Source organism: Oncorhynchus masou, chromosome 5, assembly GCF_036934945.1.
Source record: "Oncorhynchus masou masou isolate Uvic2021 chromosome 5, UVic_Omas_1.1, whole genome shotgun sequence".
NCBI lineage: Eukaryota > Metazoa > Chordata > Actinopteri > Salmoniformes > Salmonidae > Oncorhynchus > Oncorhynchus masou.
The window spans coordinates 54601113-54626493 of NC_088216.1; the positions used below are offsets into that span (position 1 = coordinate 54601113).

Sequence of the window (25381 nt, forward strand, 5' to 3'; positions counted from 1 at the left end):
CTCTCTACATGTATAGTTTTTTTCCTATGCAAGGTGTGTGTGAGAGGGGGGGGGGTAAATCAACAAGTGAACCTGAAACACTCATTTCCAGTGTCGGCCATGGGGAGGCAGATATGTATATTGTAAATATCATTCAAGAGTTCTGTGGTGTTGGCTCAGGCCGAGCCACAGAAACCTGCTAATTAATCCTGGTGTGCGTCCCAAATTACCCTTTTCTCAATGTACTGCACTACTTTTGACAGGGCCTATAGAGTATCACAGTGTTTGTCATAATACCCATAAAAAACTTACCGGTCAAACAAGGAAATGGTTCCAATTGATTTTCCACCATTTTTCCCATAGATTTTAGAAACACAAATAAGGGATGTGTTTTGTGTAGGCTTACCTTGGCGTGACATTTTGATAAATCTTTGTCACCCCCCCCCCCCCCAAAAAAAATAATCTTAATGCTAATTTGCCTGATAATGTCGCGATCAAAGAACTACAAATGCCATGATGATATGGACGAGACTGCCTAATCAAGGCAAAGGTAAGAATCTCTGGATTAACAATCTGTAAATTAAATGTAATGACATATTGGTTACATTTCTTTAAATTGACAATTCTGTGATCTGTATTGTGCAAGTTTTAAATTGACACAATACCTGTTAGCAAAGGTGTCGGAGATGGCTTGTAGGAATTTGTAGTCTTGTATAATGTCTATTGATGCTAAACCTGACCTGTACCAAAACGACAAGGCACCTTGTCCTGGAAAGATTTACAAGATTATCAAAACGTCACGCCAAGGTAAGCCTACACAAAACACATCCCTTATGTCATCTTTATTTTCTCGTGGTTGTGAGAAGAATGTGCATGACATTCATTTTGAGGTTAATAACTTGTTTGTTCATATGTGAAAACAAGAAGACTGGGATTGAAAACCAACAATTTCACAGAAAAGAAGACAATTGGTATTTTATATATCCACATCCTGAAGCTGGTTTATCACATATGTTCAGTAGCTTGTTCAACACAGTGTTTTTGAACAGATTATAGCAGTAGGATAAGATATTACAACCAAACATGTAAAGGAAAAAAGTGATCTATCAAAAAAGCAGAGTGAAAGTGTCAAAATAAGCTGTCAATTATTATTAATCGAACCAAACTTGACACATTTTGAATTAGTTACCACTTTCTTGATCTGTGCTTAAAACCATCTCTGCATTCCTCTTCATCAGTGTTTATGGACATAGAACATGGAAGATATTCCCTTCCTGGAAATGTCATGCCACTGGGGGGCCCTTCGTTAAGGAAACGAGAAACCTAAAATACAGAAACAGGAAGTGTGTGTGGCAGAGGAAAAGGACGCAACTGCTAGCTAGGGTGGAAGGTAGCCTAGCGGTTAGAGCGTTGGGACAGTAACAAAGGTTGCTTGTTTAAATACCAGAGCCGATGTGCCCTTGAGCAAGGCACCATTTGTTCCTTTTTTAAGGGGGTAGGTCAGCTTTAGTATTGCAGATTGTGGCTTCCATCAATGTAATTGTCTGCATTTCCAATACTCCATTTTCTTTTTAAATACATAAAAGATGCATTTAATATATATATATATATATTCCTTTATTTTCCCCTACCTCCCCTAATTGGAATAAACTAATGGAAAACAACATTTAGACTTCTACATCCAGCTCATACATACTATACTATATACATTCTACAATAGTTATATTTAGTTTGTTTTGTAGTCCCATCCTTCAGCTCCACTCAACCACTCTCATAAGCAAGGAACTTAACCCTAATTTGCTCCAGGGGCGTCGTACTACTATGGCTGACCCTGTAAAACAACAATTCACTGTGGTCCTTTGTAGCTCTGTTGGTAGAGTTATGGCACTTGTAATGCAAGGGTATTGGGTTCAATTCCTGGGACCACCCATATGTAAAATGTATGCGTGTATGACTGAATAAAAGTGTCTGCTGAATGGCATATAATATTATCATATATTACTGCACATATCTGGTGTATGTGACAATAGAACATCCACTATTGCGGGAGACATGCGGTAGAATGTCCCTTTGCCATGCTTGATGAGTTTTTGTTCCCCCTCTACAATGGTCCCTCTCTTTAAGACTCCACATCCGATTGGCTGGTGTTGGCGTTACTCAACTCCTTTGCCTTCTCATTGGCCGCTGCCCTTCCATTACCCACACGGTTGCCATGATTCTCATCTCTGGGCAGGTGGCGAGCCAGGTCGGCGATGAGGTTTCCGCGGAAACCTCTGCTGAGGAAGTTGTAGAGGATGGGGTTGGCCACACAGTGGAACAGGGACAGAGCCTTGACCACAACATAGGAGAAGTTGATCTTCTCCACCATCTGGCAACTCAGCACCCTTGGGTTCAGCTCATCCACCACCAGCAGCATTAAGACAATGTGTAAGGGTAGCCAGCACAGCACAAACACCAGGGAATACAGATGAACCAGCCACAGCTCCTTCCCCTGCACCGCCCCCTCGGGTCTGGCCCGCACCGCCCGCAGGGTTAGCAGGTTAAAGGTCACAAATGATGGCTGCCGGGCCCAGGAACTGGAAGATAAGGTAGAGGAAGGTGTGGGCGGTGTTCCAGTCTATAAAGTTGTGCTCTGGGTAGCTGTAGCAGCCTGGCTTGTCCCACTCCAGCAGTGTCACATGGGCATTCTCCAGCAGGCCCAGAACCACGGACAGGACCCAGAGGAAGCCACAGAGAAGGCATCTGAGCCTGGCCTGCTTGGGGTCCCAGGGTCGGGGCCCGGTGCGCACCACGGCCAGGTAGCGCTCCACCGTCATGTAGGCCAGGAAGAAGGAGCTGCTGTAGAAGTTGTCATAGACGAGATTGGTGAAGCGGCACAGAAGGTATCCCCACACGTACTCCATCATCGCCTCCAGCATAAAGAAGGGCACCATCACTGTCATCAGTAAGTCCGACACGCCCACGTTGAGTATGCAGAAGAGCACGCCGTTGCGGCTGCTGCGCCGGTGCCAGTTGACCCACACCACCAGGACATTGAGCGTGAGGCCAGCCATGAAGAACAGCAGGTAGAGCAGGAAGAGCGCCACGCACCTCGGTGTTGTCCAGGTCCACATGGCACTCATGGATGAACCAGGCAGAGTCTGTGTAGTTGTTGTCATTTGAGGCAGAGGTGGGGTGTTCATCCATGACCTGTAGGTGGACAGCGGTAGTGTATCCAGATGAAATAAATGCAGTGTCATAAGGATTTCTATGACAAACATCAGGGGTGACCACAACTACATTACCTTTTGTGTGTGTTTGTAGCCAAGTTCAAAACCCCACTGAGGAGCTCATTACAAAAGGATGTTTGTGTAAGATTGCATCTCTGAACTCATTCCAAATTACATTCCCTTCCAAATACCCATTATCTATCCTGATTACCTAGTCACTTTTACCCCTACCTACATGTACATATTACCTCAACTACCTCAAACCCCTGCACATATTCACTACTTTTGTCCATAGCCTGGGCTCTAATCAAAAGTAATGCAATACCTTTTATATTTTTCCTTTATTTAACTAGGCAAGTCAGTTAAGAACAAATTCTTATTTTCAATGACAGCCTAGGAACAGTGGATAAACTGCCTTGTTCAGGGGCAGAAGAGATTTTTACCTTGTCAGCTCAGGGATTCGATCTTGTAACCTTTGGGTTACTAGTCCAACGCTCTAACCACTAGGTTACCTGACGCCAGGGAATAGGGTGCCCTTTAGGAAGCAGCCTGAGAGATGAAAGTAAGAGGGGACTTCACATCAGGAGGCTTACCTTGAGCAGTGATGAGAGGACAAGATCAGGAGCGAGAGAGCAGAGCTGTGTACCTGTAGGATCCACTGCAGCTGAGCGAGATCAAAGTCCTGGCTGCACTGGCTATGTGTGTTCCTCAATGACCACTGTACTGGTAGAGACATGAGCCTCACAGTTAAAATCCTTCCACACACCCACCTCCCCAGCCCTGACTCAACATCACCCAGCTAGAGGAGGACAGGATATCCTCACTGGAGCGGGAGGAGATTTGGGGGACATTCTGGCAAAAGGATGAGCAGGGTAGCCTAGTGGTTAGAGCTTTGGACTAGTAACTGGAAGGTTGCAAGTTCTAAATCCCCGAGCTGACAAGGTACAAATCTGTCGTTCTGCCCCTGAACAGGCAGTTAACCCACTCTTCCTAGGCCGTCATTGAAAATAAGAATTTGTTCTTAACTGACTTGCCCAGTTAAATAAAGGTAAAAAAGAAAGAAAAAAAAGACCAACATAGAGGGGGAGACAAAAACGTGACAGATGAAAGAAGCCTTCAAAAAGAAGAAAAAAAGACAAGAATTGCACATAACTGAGCCACCCTGAGTTCATTATAATGATGCCACTAAAGGGGCTAAAATGAAATCATTATTAAGACTTGAGACTACCAGGAGTTGTGAGCAAGAGCCAAAATCTATCATAGAAAGGTGACGGTCAGGTCACTGAAGTTCAATGTCACCTTAATCAGGGAGGTCAGGGAACCAAAACAGACCCAACACACTTTAACAGTTACAAGATTAGGCATGGAACATATGGAGTCCAAGGTTTATTTTTCAGCCCAGGATTAACAGTCCCTATCTGAGATTGAGTGAGCCCTGAATCATTTCTAATGATCATGTCAACTCATAATAAACCATCCATAAAAAACAAATTATACAGTGCGCCCCAAAAGCATTGGGACAGTGACACAGCAGACAGTCAGCTTTCATTTGAGGGTATGTTCATCCATATCGGGTGAAGCATTTAGAAATTACAGCACTTTCTGTACTGTACACCCCCCCCCCCATTTTAGGGGACCAAAAGTATTGGGTAATTAATGGCAAATAATGTAGTGTCATTTCTATTGTAAATAAGAATATCATGTTTCTAAACACCTCCACACTAATGTGGATGCTAACATGATTACAGATAGTCCTGAATAATACGTGAGCAAGTTAAAGATGCACAAATATCATACCCGCCCCAAATGCTAACCTCCCCTGTTATTGTAATGGTGAGAGGTTAGCATGCCTTGGTGGTTTGATATTTGTGCATCTTACTCAGTCATCATTAGTCACAATTCATTCAGGACTATACGTAATCATGGTAGCATCCACATTAATGTAGAAGTGTTTAGAAACATGATATTCTTATTTACAATAAAAGTGACTCCAAAATGACAATACTTTACCATTAATTTCTATTGGGCACAATATAATCTGAAACACGACCAAAACAAACATCCAACAAGTTTGTAAAATCACAAGCTTGATATAATCATTGCGTGCTAGGAATATGGGACCAAATACTAAACTTCTGACTACTTTAATACACATAAGTGAATTTGTCCCAATACTTTTAGTCCACTAAAATGGGACTGTGTACAAAAAGTACTGTAAATTTCTAAAATGGTTCACCCGATATGAATGAAAATACCCTCATTAAAGCTGACAGTCTGCACTTCAACCTCGTAGTCATTGTATAATTTCAAATCCAAAGTGCTGGAGTACAGAGCCAAAACAAAATGTGTCACTGTCCCAATACTTTAGGAGCTCACTGTATATATAAACATGAATAATTTGGCCCTTAAGCAATGTGTCATTAAATAAGTCCTCAGTCACATAAATCATTTACACTTAAACTCATCCATGCAACTACTACAATTGATTGTCAATCACAATCTACAAAGTTGTACTGTTCATCTGTCATCACTGAATACATGCCTGCTTGCTGCTACACTTGCTGCTACACTATGTTTGTCAATAAAGATGGCAAGTAATAGGTAGCAGGGACATTGAGCAGCCAGGTCACGATCAGCTTATCAAGACACTGGCGAGTGGTGACGTGTGTGCTTCAGTGCCGTTTTAGTTTTTCTAACTTTCTCACTATCTATTACCAGTGTGTGCATCTGTCTGGCTATGTTTCATAGGGAATTGTTACAAGACAGGGCGGGACACACACACAAGATACTCATGAATAGGTTTTGAATGTTGACAATTTGGGATATATCTCAATTCTGACAAGTTGCTCTGATCGTCACAATTCAAATTTTGCCCCAAAGAGTGGCAGACTCGAGTGATTGACGCTATCACACACATCAGCAAGTGGCCATTCCATAAAGGGCTTATTTTATTATTTTTTTAACATAGGCAACGTATAGTCTTATGTAACCAAGTCTGAGGCACTGTGTAATGGGCAGGTCTGTCTCACTGTCTGGAGGATCTGACTGCTATGATTGAATAGAGCACAATCAGCACAGCTGCTTCTCTCATGTTAGTTGGCACTGTGCCAGTGGGCATGATCCTAATCCATACCCAACCCTTCAGCAAGTCATGACAAACTCACAAAGCTCAGCTTTGGACGAGACAGAATTTGTAGTCAATTCTTACACTGGAATTTATGTTTCTGACTCTTATCGATGCCACAAAATCAGAAGTTGGTTCTAAGGGGAGGTTGACCTTTAATAGTGCTTTCAGAAGAGAACTGTGCTGAGTGGGCAGAATCAGGGGTTGAGGAGATACTCAGCATTTTCAAAAGACTGTCACCTTAAACAAGACTGCAACTGAGTTTTAGAAAATAATGGAAGAAGCATCTTGAAATTCTACAGAGTCATTACTGGTGTCTGCATCAGGAAAGACATAGTGCTATGGAAGTTTTACATCCACAAACCAATGTATCCAGTACATAGTAGCTACAGTGTCTCGCCCAAAACCACAAGATCCTCTAAGACTTCTCATCTTACTATTATTCCACAGCTACGTTAGGCTATTTCAGATCCTGCCATACCCAGTTCAAATACTGCTGCCCTCTATTGTTGTCTTCTATAACCCCTGAAATAATGTTGCCACCTAAACATCTATAACAATTCAATTGTGTCAGTTTTACAGAGTGCATCCTGTAGTTTCAAAACAGCATTTTATTTTCAGTTTAAACTGACAGCAACCGTAAAGAGTATACAGATTTTTTTGCAAGCACAAGTTTCTGCTGCAACTTGATTTTTTGCATTACAATAAAGCTTGCACAATGATAGACACCAGTGCTTGTTTCTTGTAAAGTATATCATGTATATTTATAATTGGCATTCTCTGTTTAACTGATTGAACAAGCTTTATTTGTATATTGGTTTTTGTGGTGTGGTTTTCATATAAGCCCTTTTGGGTTTCCAACCTCACCTGCACACCATTTTAACCAGTTTATCTGTACGGTTTTGTCTTTCACTTGTTTTCTTTGGTGCGAATAAAGTAAAACAGTGCTTGTTAGAAAGTAACAAAGTTAGTTCTCATCCCATCTCTCTCTCAGGTCAAACATCTGTTTATCTTGGATTTGTTTCACTCACCTTTTCAAACCCCTGTGTACCTCTCAGTGTTTACTCAGCAATTCCCTTTGTTCCCCGTACCAAATTATTTTGTTGATCTTCCTTATTGCAACAGGAAAACGTGTCAGCAGATTTTTGATATACAAGGTGAGGGCAATAAAAGCTGTGACCTCTGACCCTAGGCCTGCTGTTCTGAGGAGAATGTTAAAGGAAATACCCCCTCTAAAAGGATGTTACACTGAAGGACTAAAAACCATGAAGGCGTTTGTGTGATGTCTGTCAAAGCACACAAAAACAATGTACATGTAATGGAAATTGTTTGTGAAACAGATGACCTTAGTTCAAGCCCAGTTGAGAGGCAAGTTGAGCAAGAAAGCAAATCTGCTAAGGAAGCACTGGGACGCTGGTTACATGCACACACAAATACACAATGAAATCATACTAGGAAGCTTGAGAGGGGAGGGGTATCTGGGGAAAGGACATGGTGAGTCAGTTTGACTCTCTGTCCAAGCAAGCTTTTAATGTATTCCATCCATTAGGTGGTGCCTCCCCATTCAACACTATGCGTGGGTGGTTAATGCTTTGGGTAGGAAATGTCTGTCCATCCTTATTATCCCTGTAGTAAATCAGACTGTTACACTGTTAATCAGATTGCACTGTGATTGCCTGCCATGTGGGATTTGATGGTTTTACTGGAAAATATTAACATGTTAATGACATCCCTAGATGTTCAAGACCATTATTTTCCTCCAAACAGAATATTGTCCAGAGATACCTAGTGTTTATTTTTCAGTATAACATTACTATTGTTGACTACGGAGTTCAATCAACTTTGTAAATATGAAATTAACACTGTAGAATAACCCCAGTGTTGGTGTTAATAACCAGTGTTGAGTGTGAGTGTGTCAGTTTTACACTGTGGAGAGTATAACGTACCCATCAAAACCACATCCACCATTATCAGCATGCTCTACTGCAGGTGGAAATGTTAAGGATTGTTCTTATATTTGTGTTTTTGAATGCACATTGATTGATTGATTAATCTCACGCTACAAAGATAAATAACCTATTTTTCTAAACTAATCCAATCAGTTAGATTTATTGCAGGTGATTAAACAATTCCAACTGTCGGATGTCCTAACGCTGGCTGGATTCCAAAAGGAATTACATACTGAACAAAAATATAAACGCAACATATAAAGTCTTGGTCCCATGTTTCATGAGCTGAAATAAAACATCCCCGAATTCTTCCATATGCACAAAAAGCTTATTTCTCTCATTGTGCACAAATTTGTTTACATCCCTGTTAGTGAACATTTATCATTTGCCAAGATAATCCATGCACCTGACAGGTGTGGCATATCAAGAAGCTGATTAAACAACATCATTACACAGGTGCACCTTGTGCTCAGGACAATAAAAGGTCAGAAATGTGCAGTTTTGTCACACAACCCAATGCCAGTTTTGAGGGAGCGTGCAATTGGCATGCTGACTGCAGGAATGTCCACCAGAGCTGTTGTCAGAGAATTTAATGTTCATTTATATACCATAATCCGCCTCCAATGTCGTTTTAGAGAATTTGGCAGTACGTTCAACCTGCCTCACAACCTGATAGGTGAGAATTGTCAGGTTAATTGAATGATTAGAATATTCTGTTTTCATTTCTATCAGTATCTTACAAATCCTGATATAGCAGACTGAGTAATTACAATTGAATTGGGTTATGTACCTGGAGAACATAATTCTCTTATCACAACCGCAGACCGCGTGTTACCACCTAGGACCTCCACATCCGGCTTCTACACCTGCAGGATTGTCTGAAACCAGTCACTCGGACAGCTGATGAAACGGAGTAGTATTTATTTCTCTAATAAAGCCCTTTTGTGGGTAAAAAATATATAATTCTGATTGGCTGGGCAAGGGTGATGACTGGGCAGTGGTGCAGCCATGGGTGGGCCTGGAGGGCATAGGCCCACCCACTGGGGAGTCAGGCCCACCCATGGCTGCACCCCTGCCCAGTCATGTGAAAGATAGATTAGGACCGAATGAATTAATTTCAATTGATTGATTTCCTTACATGAACTGTAACTCAGTAAAATATTTGAAATTGTTGCATTTACATTTTTGTTCAGTATACATGACTTTGCAAGCCAGCATAATGTGGCTTGTAAGCCTGATGTGGCCTGTAAACCAGAATATTCCTAACGCCACTGTGTTACATGCTGACCAAACCGGCCATGTTACGTGCGCGAGCGTTGCAAAAATAAATATACACCGTAGGAGGCTGCTGAGAGAAAAACGGCTCATAATAATGGTTGGAACGGAGGAAATGGAATCAAAACACCTGATGTATTTGATACCATTCCACTCTAGTCATTACCATGATCCCATTCTCCCCAATTAAGGTGCCACCAACCTCCTGTGATTTACACATATTCAATCATTTCATCCAAACTGCTCGCGGGCATCTGCGTAGCCAGGTGCTAAAATAGAACTTGGTTATATGAGCCAGTTCTATTTTAGACGTTTGACTCGCTGTAAGTACTACCTCTCTTATATACTCATTAATTTTTACGAGGATATACCCATGTGGGTGATTGAAAGATGAACAAGGTCAACACTCCAGTCCTGTTGGTAGCGGTAACGCACCTTAAATTTGGTTGCCAACCACCATATAAAATCCAAAGAAGATGAACAAGAGATTAACCAAAGAAAACAAAACTAGGTTTCCCTTTTTATCTGTGGATTAATTGTCAAAGTAGAGAACACACACTTTCTATGACTCAAAATTACAAAGCACCATATGCATTTTAGGTTAAAAAAAACACCCAGTGTTTCTCCCAGGACAAATTAGCTAGCAACAACAAGATAGCTAAATGGCCATGAATGTTAATTTACCACTGAAAAGTATGGACCCGTGTAGGCACGGGCCCAGTGTTGAATTTAACACTGTCAGTGTTGATTTAACACTAGAGAATTTGCTAGGTCTATGCTTTAAATTACATTACTAATAAAATATAAGAACTTTGGGAATACTGTGACTCACCTTACTGTAGGCCTATTAGGATATCTGGATTTATGGGAGAGACAGAACTTCCGAAAATCTAACACAGATAATTTAGTAGATATCAACTCAAACATAGATTTAAAGAAACATTTAATGTAATTTGTACAAATTATATTAGCGAGTGGTTCCTAATCCGTGACCAGATCTTTTATTTTGATGGCTCCGTATCCGTGAGTGTGCATAACAAAAATGTAAGGAAGGAATTTTGAAATGATTTATACTTTAACTTTTGATACTTATGTATATTTACTTTTGATATATAAGTATATTTAAAACCCAAATACTATTAGGCTTTTACTCAAGTAATATTTTACTGGGTGACTTTCACCTGAGTCATTTTCTATTAAAAATGTATCTTGACTTTTACCCAAGTTTGACAATTGGGTACTTTTTCCACCACTGCCTGTTTGAGATTACCATGAATTGTTTGAAGTTTAACGTTTGATTCGTTACGTTAAATAATTCAGTAATGTCTCAAAGAAATTATGGTAATCATCTGTTTTTATCACCAGAAAGAAACTGCTAGCCATTGGTTGCTAACAGCTGAGAATGGCTAGCTAACTGGCAAGCACAAAAACACTTTGGGAACACAGACCCCTAGAAATTGTCTCTAGTGGCGAAAGTAAGAACTGCCGAAAATGAACAGCAAAGTGGAGAAAAATGATAGTCAAGTTTTTTTTAAATTGTATTTATAGTGGAATACTAACACAAAATAAACATGACACCGTTTGTAAACGATAACACTGGAAGTGAATGCTGGAATTAGACAATTAACTATGCAAATTTGCAAAAACTGTGTGCATTAAGGAGATAGATGCCTGGCTCAAATAGAAGAATGTTCTAATAAAAGGCAGTTGTGTTCAGTGATTTAAGAAAATAAACACCCCGGCTATTAACTGAAGTTATGGTTTCTCATACAATTATATTTTGTTTTAGTCAATGACAATATGTTGCACTGTAAATACCTGCATCATTGCATGCTAGTGCATCAATGTTTTTTTTTGCATAGGAAACATCAAGCTTGTGAAGGAGGGATACACAATTATGATAGCTAGTGACTGAGGATGAAAAACCTGCTGACCACGAGATGTCCTTGTATACCTATATTTACATCAAATGCACTTGATTTTTCATCAGTACTGTGTGAATTACCAAGTCCATTCAATCTATTTTGGGGCATCTATAATAATGTTTTATTGTTTATACTCAGCAGGGGCGTACTTCAAATCATTTGAAACCATGAATGGTTTCACGTGTGCTTGGTTGCATACCCCATCTTAAAATGTAAGAAGGCATTTGATATCACAAAGCAGGCTGTATTTCCATTTGTCCTGGATTGTTATTTCTTATTTAGTTAGCCCCATCTCACCCAAGAAATACAAATCCGTTTACAGAGAAAATACATAGGTGTGTGTATGTGTCTAACAGATCCATAAGTTTTCTCCAAAATGTCCCAGATATGTCAATATACAAATCATGTGCAATAGTGATATTTTACATGCAATAGTGATATTTTACATCAGTGCAGCAAGTTAGTGGACTCTATTAAGTACTGTTGAAATCAATTTGATCTGTGGGGATACATTGACACCTCGTAGCGGTCGTATGGTTAATTTCTCCCTAACTATAATTTCACTGTTTGTTTTGATTTGGTAGGTCCGTGAAAACGGTCTCTACTTCTTTGTTGTGCAAGAACTACAAGCCAAATGTCAGAGAAATTGTGGACTAAATATGCAATATATTGAGAAATATTTCTTATTGTTATCCGATACCTGTGTATGTGCAGGAATGTTTGCGTCCCATAGGTTGTAATGTTGATACATCACCAGAGACGATCTACCATCTTGGACAACACTGGTCCTGCCATGCATGCAAAGCTAGTTAACATGATAACTGGTATACCTTCTTAGCTAACTCATCAAACAGTATTGTATGTGCACGATGGCACTTAGAGCCTTGACTCTCATATGGACCTCACTGTCACTACCGGTCGTCTAGCTAGCCACGTAGCCACCAGGGTTGCATCGGTTTCCAATGGACTTGAATACAGCTTGCTAGCTAACACTAGCATGCTAACGTTAGCTAGCTAATGACGATAAACCTTTAGTCATGGTTCCGCAAATCATGCAAATGGTACTGAACTCATGACAAAAGCATTGACATTGTAGTGGTTTTGTTTTTTGTTAGTGACATTGCAAATATCATATTTTTGCAATTTAATTCTGATTTAACTAGCCATGTATCTAATAGTGACATTGCAAATATCATATTTTTGCAATTTAATTCTGATTTAACTAGCCATGTATCTAATCTGGGTTCGGCATGAGAAAACGAATGAGACGTACTGCGAGAATTTGCGCACTCACGGATACGGAGCCTCAGAAATAAAATATCCTCTCACGGATTAGGAGCCACTACCAAAATATTAAGATACATCAGTGATTTCAAAAGACTTAAAGGCATTTCTCCACCTTGTTTTGATTTAAGGAAATCTAGGCAAAGAAGGGCATCGATCAGTCTTTCTAAAATACCAGTCCAGTGTGTGTGTCCATAAATTAATAGATATCGCTACGGTATCTCCTTCCTTTTGTGCCTCCATCCAGTCATACTTAGCTGGAAGAGCATGCCACAAAGACAATGCTCTCTCTCTTCCCACCCGAAGACATTCAAACGCACTCTGTTGTCAGACTTCCACAGCGAATAGAACTCTGCCAGGTCTCCAAAATTCCAGTCAACCAGAACTCGAGGCATGTGACGATGTAGTTTCTCTCGTGTTCCACAGGTGGCCAAGCTAGTACCAAGAGTCTTTTTTAAATTCAATTAAATAAATAGCTTTAAAAAAACAGTATATTTCTTAGTTAATATACTGTATATTTGCTATGTAGTTATCTATATACAAAATCATCTACTTGAATTGATTCATGAAATCAAAAAGCAGTGTCGTTAAATATTAGAATCAAATACAGTGTCTGTTAGATAATGAATTGTAACAACAAGGTACTAAATGGGGAGTTTTTTCGTATTGAGTCAGCCATGGTACTGTAGATGTAGCTGTTTTCTGGTAAGCTAGGCAAAGATCTTAGCAATGAACTCACGGAACCTCTTTGCGTACTGCTCAGGGTGAACGGTGGAGATTTCTGCTCCAGACTAGGAATCACAAAAACACAACATGTCAAATACAGATATTGATAAATCAACAACTAAGTTTTCAGATAGAAAACATCTTGAAAAACAATTGAAAAATGTGGGTATTTCCTACCCCCTAAAAGGTTCTAAAGTAGAGTTCAGAATTTATACTCAACTCTATTGCAAGCATGCACGCATCCGTGTGTCACTCACCCCATGTTTGACGGTCTTGGCAGCATGAGCGGCTTTCTTCTTGGTGTCATAGTGAGTCAGGACGTCAATCAGACCCATGAAGTACACCTCCCTCTGGGGTGCACCTACAGCAGCAAGACAAGGCTATCACACAGTGGATAGACAATCATCACTCCCCCACTGATTGCGAGGTATACATGTACTGTATTGTATACGGCTTAATATAGTATGAGACCAATCCTAACTGTATTTGGATGCATATGATACATTTTCACACAAATCTCTCATTGACACATTGATTCAGTATCAAGTAAGTAAGTCATGGGTATCTCAGGTTAGGATTGTGCCCACAAGTTCATTATTCCTCATCATCACTGTGTCTAAAGGATAATCAACAGGAGTCTATGCATTCTATGGAAAATAATGAACGACGTAGAAGGAGCTGCATAGAGCCACAAGTTAGCTCGCAGCATACCACCCTGAATCCTACTGCTGGCTTGCTTCTGAAGCTAAGCAGGGTTAACCCTGGTCAGTCCCTAGATGGGAGACCAGCTGCTGCTGGAAGTGGTGTTGGGGGGCCAGTAGGAGGCACTTTTTCCTCTGGTCAAAAAAATGCCCCTTGGCAGTGACTGCTCTGTGCAGGGTGCTGTCTTTCGGATGGGAGGTTAAACGGGTCATTAAAGAACCCATGGCACTTATTGTAAGAGTAGGGGTGTTAACCCCAGCATCCTGGCTAAATTCCCAAGCTGTCCATCATGGTCACCTAATTATCCCCAGCTTACAATTGGCTCATTCATCCCCCTCCTCTCCCCTATAATTATTCCCCAGGTTGTTGCTGTAAATGAGAACGTGTTCAGTCAACTTACCTGACAAAATAAAAAAAGTTGATTATACCATGGCTATAATTTAACACATTTGCCGGGCAGTTCCTACAATGCAGTGGCATTTGGACCTCAACTTTAGGAAGAAAGAATACAAAAATATGTATATTTTATCAGAAAAACATATTGGTCAAGCTCAGGCACTTAACAGTGAACATTTGAACAGGATTTGAACATATTAACATATTTTGTCTATAATTTAGCCTAATAGGGTGGACATTTCTGAGTTGGACATACAGACTAACAACATGAAACATGGAAAAATAGATACAACTAAGTGTTTCTAGTTATCTAGCTTTGCACCATAGTTTTCCCACCAAAGAAATTATGCCACTTCTTGAATGTGGTGCCATTGTAGGAAGAGGTCATTTTCTTAAATGGAAAATTACAACAAACTTACAGGGTGATAAGTGATAGAGACACACAGAAAATCTTAAATAAAATAATAAATACAATAATCATGAAAAAAACACTAATGATGAAAAAGACTAACTAGGACTATAAAATAATGAAGAAAGATTTGAAACATTTTATTTTATGGCTTATATTTCTTAGTGGAAGTAAATAACATCTGGAGACATGACAAAAATGCCTACATTCACTGACAAAGTGTTTAAAATGCAGAAAATTCCCTTTCAGGATCCATATTTTGGTGTTAAGGTAAAGGACACCTGATCTTATATTTAAAGCCTTTTGGAATCCAAATTTTATACTAAATAAGAACTGATATTTCCTGGGGACAGAAAAGGAACCGCATGTTATTAATGACCCTGCCGCTAGAAATGTGAAGTAGCGAGCAAGTTTACTAGATAGCGACAGTAGTTAATAACCAAACAGACTTGCTAGTTTAGCTAACTGAACCATCACTCCTAGTTTGCTATTATTAAAATCTAAATCAATAAGGCCAATAATGTTTTCAATTTGACTTTTGCTTTCAAAAGCACCTCAAACATTGAACATAAGAATTAACTACAGTCACTGAATTCTACCGTGCAAATATACTGTGTGTTATTTAAGTGATAATGCCAGAGAAGCCGGTGTTTTTAGGATATATTGCCACAAGTTTTGTTAGGCCCGAGACAAAATCGGCAATATATCCTCCAAACACCAGCTTTGAGGGCATTATCACTTTTATACAACGGATTACCAACATATTCAAATAATGATTGACATATTTTCATTAAAAACGTTATTTTGATTAATTTATTCATACTCTTTCATCCTTCCACAAGATATAGTCCCAACACAAATCTAGGGTTGCTACCCAAGCCGGCTGGTCGTTTGTTCTATCAGTTCGGTTTCCAGAGACGCGACCCAGCCGTTCAGTCTTTTTGTTCTCCATCTACGGACGCGACCCAGTCGTTCGTTCTAAATGTTCTATTGCCATACTGGCTGGCAACGTTCTTATCCCATGCTTGCTAGCCAACTTACAGTCACGTCAAAAAGTGCAGCCAGAATAACAACATTAGCTGCATTTGTTTAAGCTGTTTTCTAATGACATTTATTTAGATACATCCATAAGAATGAGCAAATGAGGTGTGATTTCACCTGGCATAGAACATGTGCTCTCTTATCAGGACACTGTTGTTCAGAGGAGCTAGCCAACAACACAGTTAACACAATCACTTCAAACTGAAGCAGGAAAGACTGAAAACTTTGTTTCTTTTTACCTTTTTTCAATTGACATTTCTTTGTATACATCCATAAAAATGATGCCAGCTGATTCATTATTTCAACTGGCTGAGAAACGGTGCCTGTCTGTCTGTATCTTCCCGACACATTCATTACTATGGGATGGCTGGAGATCGAATTTGATTACTGAAAAAATGTTGCAAATGTCAGAGAGACAGACAGCAAGGTTTATACAAATGTCCATTGTTGAAAACTAAATGTTAGTCTAAACGAAATGAGAGATAATGTCTAGATGCGTTTTAAAGTGATGATCAAGTTTAGAAATTGGCTGGCTGGGCTGATGAGACAATGGATTGCGCAGTCAGATGGAACAGAATAAATAGGCATTTAATGTCATAGATGTAGCCGGTGGTAACTCCTGGTATAGACATTGGCTAAAATTATGTTAACCAATCAGCATTAGAACCACTATTTGTATAAAAGGAAATAATGCCCTTCAAGCCAATCAGAAACAACTATTCAACAATGCCATGGTTTATATCAATGTATCTAATAGTTAGATCATCAATGACCATACAAAACATCCATCAAAAAAGAAACCATTCCTATTTGAATCATTGTTCTGATCAGCTACAAAATTCACTTGTTGGGGCTCAGAACTAAATAGAACGTAATTTGTCATCCTAGCAATATGCCTAAAAATCTGCCATCTTGGTCAGGAAAACTTTAATTCTAGAAGTTAATTATAGGATCTCTATGTGGACTCACCCACAGCACTCTGAATGGCGTAGACATCTACATAAGGGTCAAACTCCCCGGGCCCCAGGAGTTTAAAGGAGTTCATGTAGCCAGCGATGCCCTCAGGGGAGGTGCCATAGGAGCCCACAGCAGGAGCAGGAGTCAGGCTGTTCTCCTCCTCCTCCTCCTCGTCCTCCGCATCATAATCATCATACGACTCCTCCTCCATCTCCTCCTCCTCCACCCGGCCCACATCGTGGATCCCCAGCAGCAGGCTGTAGTCCATGATCCTCAGATGCACCAGGAACTGGAGAGAGAAAAAGAGCGAGAGAGAAAGGGAGACAGACACACACAGAAGAAAAGACAAACATAGTACAGTTAGCCAATTACAACAGCTCAGTCACATTTGTCTGTTCATCTTTCCTCCCTCTCAACGCACACTGGGGCATCCCTCTCAGCCGGCCACTCTGCACTGATGCATATTGTACTGCTGTGCAACTGATGATGTGACATGTCTGGGACACTCACCTCCACGTCTCTATTGAGCTTGTCCATGATCCTCTCCTTCTCCTCCTCACTCACATAAACCTTCTGCATGTTATTCCTGAAGTCCACATCTTTGTACGTGGGCAACTCTTTCTCCTGAAAACACAACGAGAAAGAGGGGAGAGGGAGCAAGTCAATAAGAGAACCACTTTGGATCTACATGTTGATCAATTTCAAAATATCCCACAACTCACTTTTGAAAATAAATCCATTTGCTATGATCTTACCTTTTCCTTTAAACTTGCTTCACGCGACACCAGAGACCCCTGATAAAAGAACACATTCTGTTTACAAACCTGCTTGTTACCAATTATCCTGCAGAGGGCGCTGTAGGACTATTTTCCAGCTTGTGTTACTTGTTTATGTCTGGCTGACACCGCAGAGAGTGGCTCGCTGCAATTATTAGTGGCTATTTACTTGTTTCCTATTTACGATCTATTTGATACTTGTTACTGTGTTATAACCTTCACCATCTACTGTCGACTACAGTAATTGTTGTGCCTTACTTTGTAATAGCCTACTATATCTATTATCATATACAGTTATTAGCTATGGTTGCTATTGCTCATCACTGCAATGTATTATCATATACAGTCCTTCATATTGAGCTATTCCAGTTCTATGCCATTACAGTGTTGAAGCTCATTCATACCCATTTGTTACTCTGCTATAGTCATTGTAGCCTATATGTTTATATTCATTATTCCCTTTCTGTACCTTTCAGAACCAACCCATGTACCTATGTTCTAGTGTGTGTAAATTAAGTTTCCCTGTGTGTGTATGTTTAACTTTGTGAGGCTGCCTTATTCTCTAACCAGGGGCGGAGAGCCGGTTTGCTTTCTTTCACTGCAAGTAATTACATATATGGTGGAACTGAGCAAAACTACTGTGGACAGAATGGGTAACGACACCAGTATACCATCTAGTGGTCTGTCTGTGTGAGAGCATAATCTCAATATAACCACATTATTGTAATTAGACTAACTTTATCCTGAGCCCAAACCAGTAACATACCTCATATCAACAACATGGAACATCATTGAACTGATGATGAGTGACCTGAATATATGGGCTAAATGTTGTTACATAATTTGAAAATCCCCAAATGTGGTTGCACTCAAAATATCCTAAACATGATGTATTGAAAAAGTGTATAGGACTTTCTTTATGACTACTGCTGATGCAAAAAGGTATTTTATAAAATAATGTGATTGATTGATACCTTAAGGTCATACTTCCTGTGAACGTTGAGCCTGTGGCTGAACATGTTCCGCATAACGATAAGGTAGGTGTCCTCACTCTCCACGGTCACCCGGTACATGGCCAGAAACTGAGGCAGCAGCGTGCTGCCGTGACACGTCACTATGTGCTGGCAGAGAGGGAGAAGCAGGGACGATGTGGGTGAGGTGATCAAGAGCTTAATAAAGTATGCAGTTATTTTATTTAAGTGTGATGCTGCATCTGTATATGAGATTGCTTCTCAACTCCAGTACAGGACGTGCAGAGCATTGTTCCAGGACTACCTTGCCTAATGACTCCTTGCTTTCCCCAGTCCTGCTGGCTGTGCTGCTGCTCCAGTTTCAACTGTTCTGCCTGCGGCTTTGGAACCCTGACCTGTTCACCGGATGTGCTACCTGTCCCAGACCTGCTGTTTTCAACTCTCTAGAGACAGCAGGAGCGGTAGAGATACTCTGAATGATCAGCTATGAAAAGCCAACTGACATTTACTCCTGAGGTGCTGACCTGTTGCACCCTTGACAACTACTGTGATGATTATTATTATTTCACCATGCTGGCAATCTATGAACATTTGAACATCTTGGTCATGTTCTGTTATAATCTCCACCCGGCACAGCCAGAAGAGGACTGGCCACCCCTCATAGCCTGGTTCCTCTCTAGGTTTCTTCCTAGGTTCTGGCCTTTCTAGGCAGTTTTTCCTAGCCACAGTGCTTCTACACCTGCATTGCTTGCTGTTTGGGGTTTTAGACTGGGTTTCTGTACAACACTTTTGAGATATTGGCTGATGTAAGAAGGGCTTAATCAATAAATTCAATGATTGAAATAATCACTAATTGAATCAGCTGCATAGCATGTTAGCAGACACACATAGAATTCCAGTCCTTGCGCTAATGCTAGTTAGCATTGGCTCGCAAAACTACATCCAACTTTCTTCTTACTGGACACAAAGACATAAAAATGGTATCCACAAGTTCATCTGACCGGGGGAGTAGATAAAGGGCCTCATTGCCGAAATATCCCTTTTAATGCTGAGTTGGAACAAAAGCCAGAGTCTCCAGGACCAGCTTTGCACTCTCACTGTTGCAGTTGTGTACTAAAGGGAATAGGTTGCCAGATGGGAATAGGGTGTCAGTGTTGTTACCTGGTGATATTCAGATAGGATGTTGTGCATGTCCTCCACTTCCTCACTGGAGATCTGTTTGAGTTTCAGGGTGCGATCATATGATGTCAGCAGCAGCCCCACTCCGTGACCATCCCCGTCCTTCACCGGAGGGCTGCGTGCCAGAGAAGCCTTGGTATCAGAGGGGATATGAAGTTAAGAGAAGTGCAACAGCCACCAATAATATCTAAAAACCTTTCCTTTGTTTTTGTTATGGAAAACATTTTAAATCTCGGTACATAAAGGGTATGGTTAACCACAAAATCTAACTTTGACAGATGTTTTCATGACTGAAACATAAATTAATGTGGAGTTTATGTTTTTCTAACACAGCATCAAAACAGATGGTAGATGCATCTCTTAGAAGAAAATTGGGATATGACTGATTAAACGGACATCGGACCAGTAAAATTCCATCACCTTTGAATGGCAACTCTCCCCCAAAAATCACATGAGTCCCTATTAATGCCACATAACCTGTGACAATGAAAATCGACAGACACCACTATGTGAGAACATGCAGTGAACACACAGACCTTACCTACCAACCAATCCATGCAAATATTATGCCAACCTCATGCAAATTTAAAACTGCCCCATTCAATCCTACCCCCTTTCTAGTAGGCCATCAAAGCCACAGAGCTTATAAAGACTCACCATGTTGGCCTGTGTGTGGGTATTCATACCTGATAATCCAGATCCTCGATTCCAAAGCGCTCTCGGAGATTACGGAACACCTGTGGACAATACTCTTTGAACTTGAAATGTCCTGGAAGATTCTCTCTGTAGAGAAACAAATAATAGAGATCAAAAGTGTAAATATTAATGTTTATTACAGCTTTATATTATTTTTGGGGATTTCTGATCGTACAAGTAGAACGAATGGGGATGCCTCTTCTACTCATTCTAATTCTAAGGGTTTTATAAGGTTAGGCATATATGAATTCAAAATTCACAAACAAAAGGACTATAATTCTACATATTGTAGACAAACATGAGAAACACCAGAACCAGACTTCAACTTAATGACCTGATGCATTACACCTATTAACCACGAGGACATGGATATCATTTGGCCTCTATTCTGCATGTTGTTTTGCATCTCCCTCTTTCCCTCTCCTCTCCCTACTTGAGGCAGGAATTTCACACTTCATTGTTCAGAAACGGGACAACACGCTTCTAATCATTCTCCCAAGTGCTTTCAACTGTGTACTACAACTTAGGGAGGAAAGCAGAGAAGAAAACAGACTGTAAATACAAGGATCGGAATAAGCAACTTGTACAACTGAGCTCAATAACTGATTAATATTATGAATAGTGTATTTAAGAATAATCTGAGGACAAGCTCAAATCAATTATATTGTTGCAACCACCACCGTGCAATAACCATTTTGGATGAGTAGGTTTTGCAGTCCACGGGCTACTGTAAAAATAGCATTGCAATAATAATTGGATTAATAATAGAGGACGGCATTTCTGAGGACATCTGATTGATATTACGATATCTGAACCACTGTGCCTATCATTCCAAAATGATTTCAAAGGACTTTCTCATTCTTGTGCAAATTAAAAAGAATCCAAACAAAGTGGGAGCAATCCTTCACCAGGGCCTGAATTCCTGACCAGATTAAAGGATTGGAAATCTCTACCAAATCTCATTGAGGTTTATACAGTTTACGGTCTCTGCCTAAGAAACATGCAGGACCCCACTGTACAATAACAACACAAAATGAGACATCAGAGCAGCCAATCTCTGGCCTTTGACAAATACAAGAATACACTTTATTTTTATTAGACTCATCTCTGTCACTTCTGTATGTCTCTCTCTCACACACATACACTCTCTCTCTCTCTATGTCCGATTCCTTTCACATTCCTTTCAGTGGACATGTCATCATGAGTCTAATTGCGCTGTCTACTTAGCCATTGAGCGTCATGGTGTTTGTGTGAGCTGAGCTGCACCGAGAGATTAAACAATCCCTGCTCTGGTTCACACACAAGACATTTCTTTCTCTTTTAGAATAGTATGAGCACTTTACTGTAATTCCTCCTTCTTAAAAACCTGCAAGACTCCAAAGCTCTCAATAATGCTTTAGGTAGCAGTGTTTCCCACAAACACTCCCTCTCACATCTCTGCACAGAATGCAGCTTCATAGGTCATGCTCGCCTTTGACATTCAGATAAACATAGACAAACCTATCTTCTAATATGCAATTATTGCTAGAACAGAAAATTGGTTTGTGGCAAAGATCAGGGCCGGTTCCAGGCATAAGCAACATAAACGATCTCTTAGGTCCACGTTGCGGCCGGGGGCCCTCGACCAATTTTTTTTAACATGTTTTTTTTTTTAGGAACTCAGTCGGGGTCTTATCTTACTAAGAATAGTAGAATAAACTGTGTGACATTCCAAAATTTGGTTGTGCATCAGCAGTTTCTCTCTTGTTATGTCAGTCACTGACTGTCACTCAATTAGCCATGTCAGCAAACAATGTTTAGACTGGTAGTTATCTACATTTGTAGTAAATATGACTGAAAACCGACTGGACAAGTAGCACACGTGCTCCAGGGGGCTCCCATTGATTTTGTTCATCATTTTCACTCAGTTATCATAATAACATGGCACAAGACTCTACAAAATTTGTAGAATTGCAGGAAATTAGCTTTAAAAATGCAAAAATGTATCCCACATCATGGCAAAATTGGTATATTTGCAGAAAATGAGCGGTAACTGCAATTGTATGCTCTCTGCCCCTTGGCAAAATGTGTATAATTGGGTAAAAACTTGGTCCAATGCTTCTGTTTTTTTTTAAATCTCACTATCAAATCATTTCAGGGTAACAATTAAGTACCTTACTGTGATTTATTTTACCATTTTAAATTTAAAACATTGAAAAATAGCTTCGTAAAAGTCATTGAGAGCATCCTGATTGCATCACTCTACAGAGGGTAGTGCGTACAGCCCAGTACATCACCGGAGCCAAGCTTCCTCCCATCCAGGACCTCTACACCAGGCGGTGTCAGGGGAAGGTCCTAAAAATTGTCAAAGACTCCAGCCACCCTAATCATAGACTGTTTTCTCTGCTAACGCACGGAAAGCGGTACCGGAGCGCCAAGTCTAGGACAAAAAGGCTTCTGAACAGTTTCTACCCCCAAGCCATAAGACTCCTAAACAGGTAATCAAATGGCTACCCGGACTATTTGTATTGTGTGCCCTCCCCCCCACACCCCTCTTTTTACGCTGCTGCTACTCTTTTTATCATATATGCATAGTCACTTTAACTATACATTCATGTATATACTACCTCAATTGGACCTACCAACCAGTGCTCCCGCACATTGTCTAACAGGGCTATCTGCATTGTGTCCCGCCACCCGTCAACCCCTCTTTTACGCTACTGCTACTCTCTGTTCATCATATATGCATAGTCACTTTAACCATATCTACATGTACATACTACCTCAATCAGCCTGACTAACCTGTGTCTGTATGTAGCCTCACTACTTTTATAGCCTCGCTACTGTATATAGTCTGTCCTTTTACTGTTATTTTATTTCTTTACTTACCTATTGTTCACCTAACACCTTTTTTGCACTATTGTTTAGAGCCTGTAAGTAAGCATTTCACTGTAAGGTTGAATTTGGCGCATGTGACAAATACAATTTGATTTTACATTCATATTACCTCAACCCCGGTGCCCCTGCATATTGACACTAATGGTGCCCCCTGTATATAGCACCACTATTGTTATTTACTGCTGCTCTTTATTTGTTATTCTCATCTCTTACTTTTTGGGGGTATTTTCTTAAAACTGCATTGTTGGTTTAGGGCTTGTAAGTAAGCATTTCAGTGTAATTTCACTACACCTGTTGTGTTTGGCGCATGTGACAAATACAATTTGATATGAATTTCTCAAGCAAGAATTTTGCTAGGACTGTCTGGGAGCGGTCTGCATGGGGAGGGGAAAATTAGCTATTGTTGTCAGAGAGGTTTGGAATTCTTATTGGTCTATTAACTAATTTACGGCATGGTGCTGTCATAATGGAAGGCCAATAATCCATCCCACCAAAACAGGCTGAAATTTCAGCTGGTCTTTTCAAACAGCTGTTACACTAATAGGCCATTATCATCATGTTCTCAGTTACACAGTATTATTCCAACCAAAGTGTCTAAAATAACGTTTTTGATTGAGGTAGGCCGTTAAAACAACAGCATTCACTCTACGCCCCATGGAAAAAATGTGTACAATTCAAGGAAATTAGCTTTAAAACTAAAAAGGGCCACCAAATCTTGCTTAGGGCCCCCGAAAGGCAAGAGCCTGCCCTGGCAGAGATTGTGTGACAAATTTGGAACAATTGAGTCAAGAAGGGGATTTATAAATCAGATGACATGATTAACTCTCCACTTGAGCAAGGATCAATATATCTATTTTTTTACAGTTGTATGGAGTAAAGTAGCCTACTTGTTGAAGAGATGGTTGTTGACTTTGATCTTGGTATTGGCTTTGAAGTCATCAGGAAGCAGCATGACGGGGACAGGCACCTGGACCAGGTCATTAATCTGCAGATAGTGGATACGTTACACTGTTAGAACACACACAATAATAATAATAATAATAATAATAATAATAATCAACAAAAACATTGTTTTAATCGACGTACCGAGTGATTGACTCCCCACATAAGGACGCTTAGAATAGGGTCACTGGCTCGGAACACCTCCACTTTCTGCTGTACAAAATGTTTCTTCTTTGTCTTCGTTTTGGGAGCCAGGATACTCAAAGGGCTCGAACTGGCAGCCGGAGAAGCCATTGCGCGCTTAAAGTACAATAAACAATAGTCTGAGTTGGCTGCAATGAAGAGCAGCGGACAAAACAAAAAGTTGTTGATTTTGTTTACATGAATTCACCTTGGGTTTGGTGTTGTTATTCGGTCCCAAGTTTGTGACGCTGCCACGACAAACTCCTTCAATGACTCCCTGATTTTATTATTTCCTTTTGCCTTCTTAAGTGACTCTGTTGCCCCAATAGTCGCCGAAAAACAAACTCAGATCACATTAAAGACACTCGCCATCATCTAGCGTCACCTACCAAGTGCCCAGTTGACAGGTGCGCAACGATTTCAGCGCTCGCGCACTCCGCCCACAAATGCAGCAACATCAAATCTAATTTTATTCGTCACATGTCTCGTAAATAACAGGTGTGGACAAACAGTGAAAAGTTTGTTTTACGGGAACTTCCCAACCATGCAGAGAGAAGGAAACTAGAGAAAGTAAAACAAGCAATAATACATGTAATAATAGATACACCATGAGTAACAATAACTTGGATACAGGAGATAGCTGTACCGAGTTGATGTTTCAAAACAAATTATTGCAAAAAGGCTCACTACAGATAGTCCGGGTAGCTATTTGGCTAACTATTTAGCAGTCTTATTGCTTGGGGGTTGAAGCTGTTCAGGGTCCTGTTATTTCCATACTTGG

At 40.3% G+C, this 25381-nt stretch overlaps 1 protein-coding gene and 1 pseudogene across 2 annotated transcripts; both read right to left on the reverse strand.

Moving 5' to 3' along the window:
• Positions 1 to 940: 940 nt before the first annotated feature.
• On the reverse strand, positions 941 to 3862 carry LOC135539880 (G-protein coupled receptor 182-like; annotated as a pseudogene).
• A 6182-nt stretch (positions 3863 to 10044) lies between these two features.
• Positions 10045 to 24999, reverse strand: LOC135539881 (phosphatidylinositol 5-phosphate 4-kinase type-2 gamma-like). 2 transcript variants are annotated; one of them, XM_064966076.1, is made up of 11 exons: positions 24809 to 24999; positions 24562 to 24717; positions 24363 to 24460; positions 20589 to 20685; positions 19885 to 20034; positions 18727 to 18873; positions 17732 to 17770; positions 17487 to 17600; positions 16989 to 17265; positions 13729 to 13832; positions 10045 to 13536 (listed from the first exon to the last, which is right to left on the reverse strand). In XM_064966076.1, exons 2-11 carry the CDS (start codon positions 24709 to 24711, stop codon positions 13456 to 13458), a joined length of 1257 nt encoding a protein of 418 aa, XP_064822148.1. In that variant the 5' UTR covers positions 24712 to 24717; positions 24809 to 24999; the 3' UTR covers positions 10045 to 13455. The 2 variants fall into 2 exon arrangements, with proteins under 2 accessions (XP_064822148.1, XP_064822147.1); XM_064966075.1 differs by having other exon boundaries at positions 24562 to 24999.
• Positions 25000 to 25381: the final 382 nt, after the last annotated feature.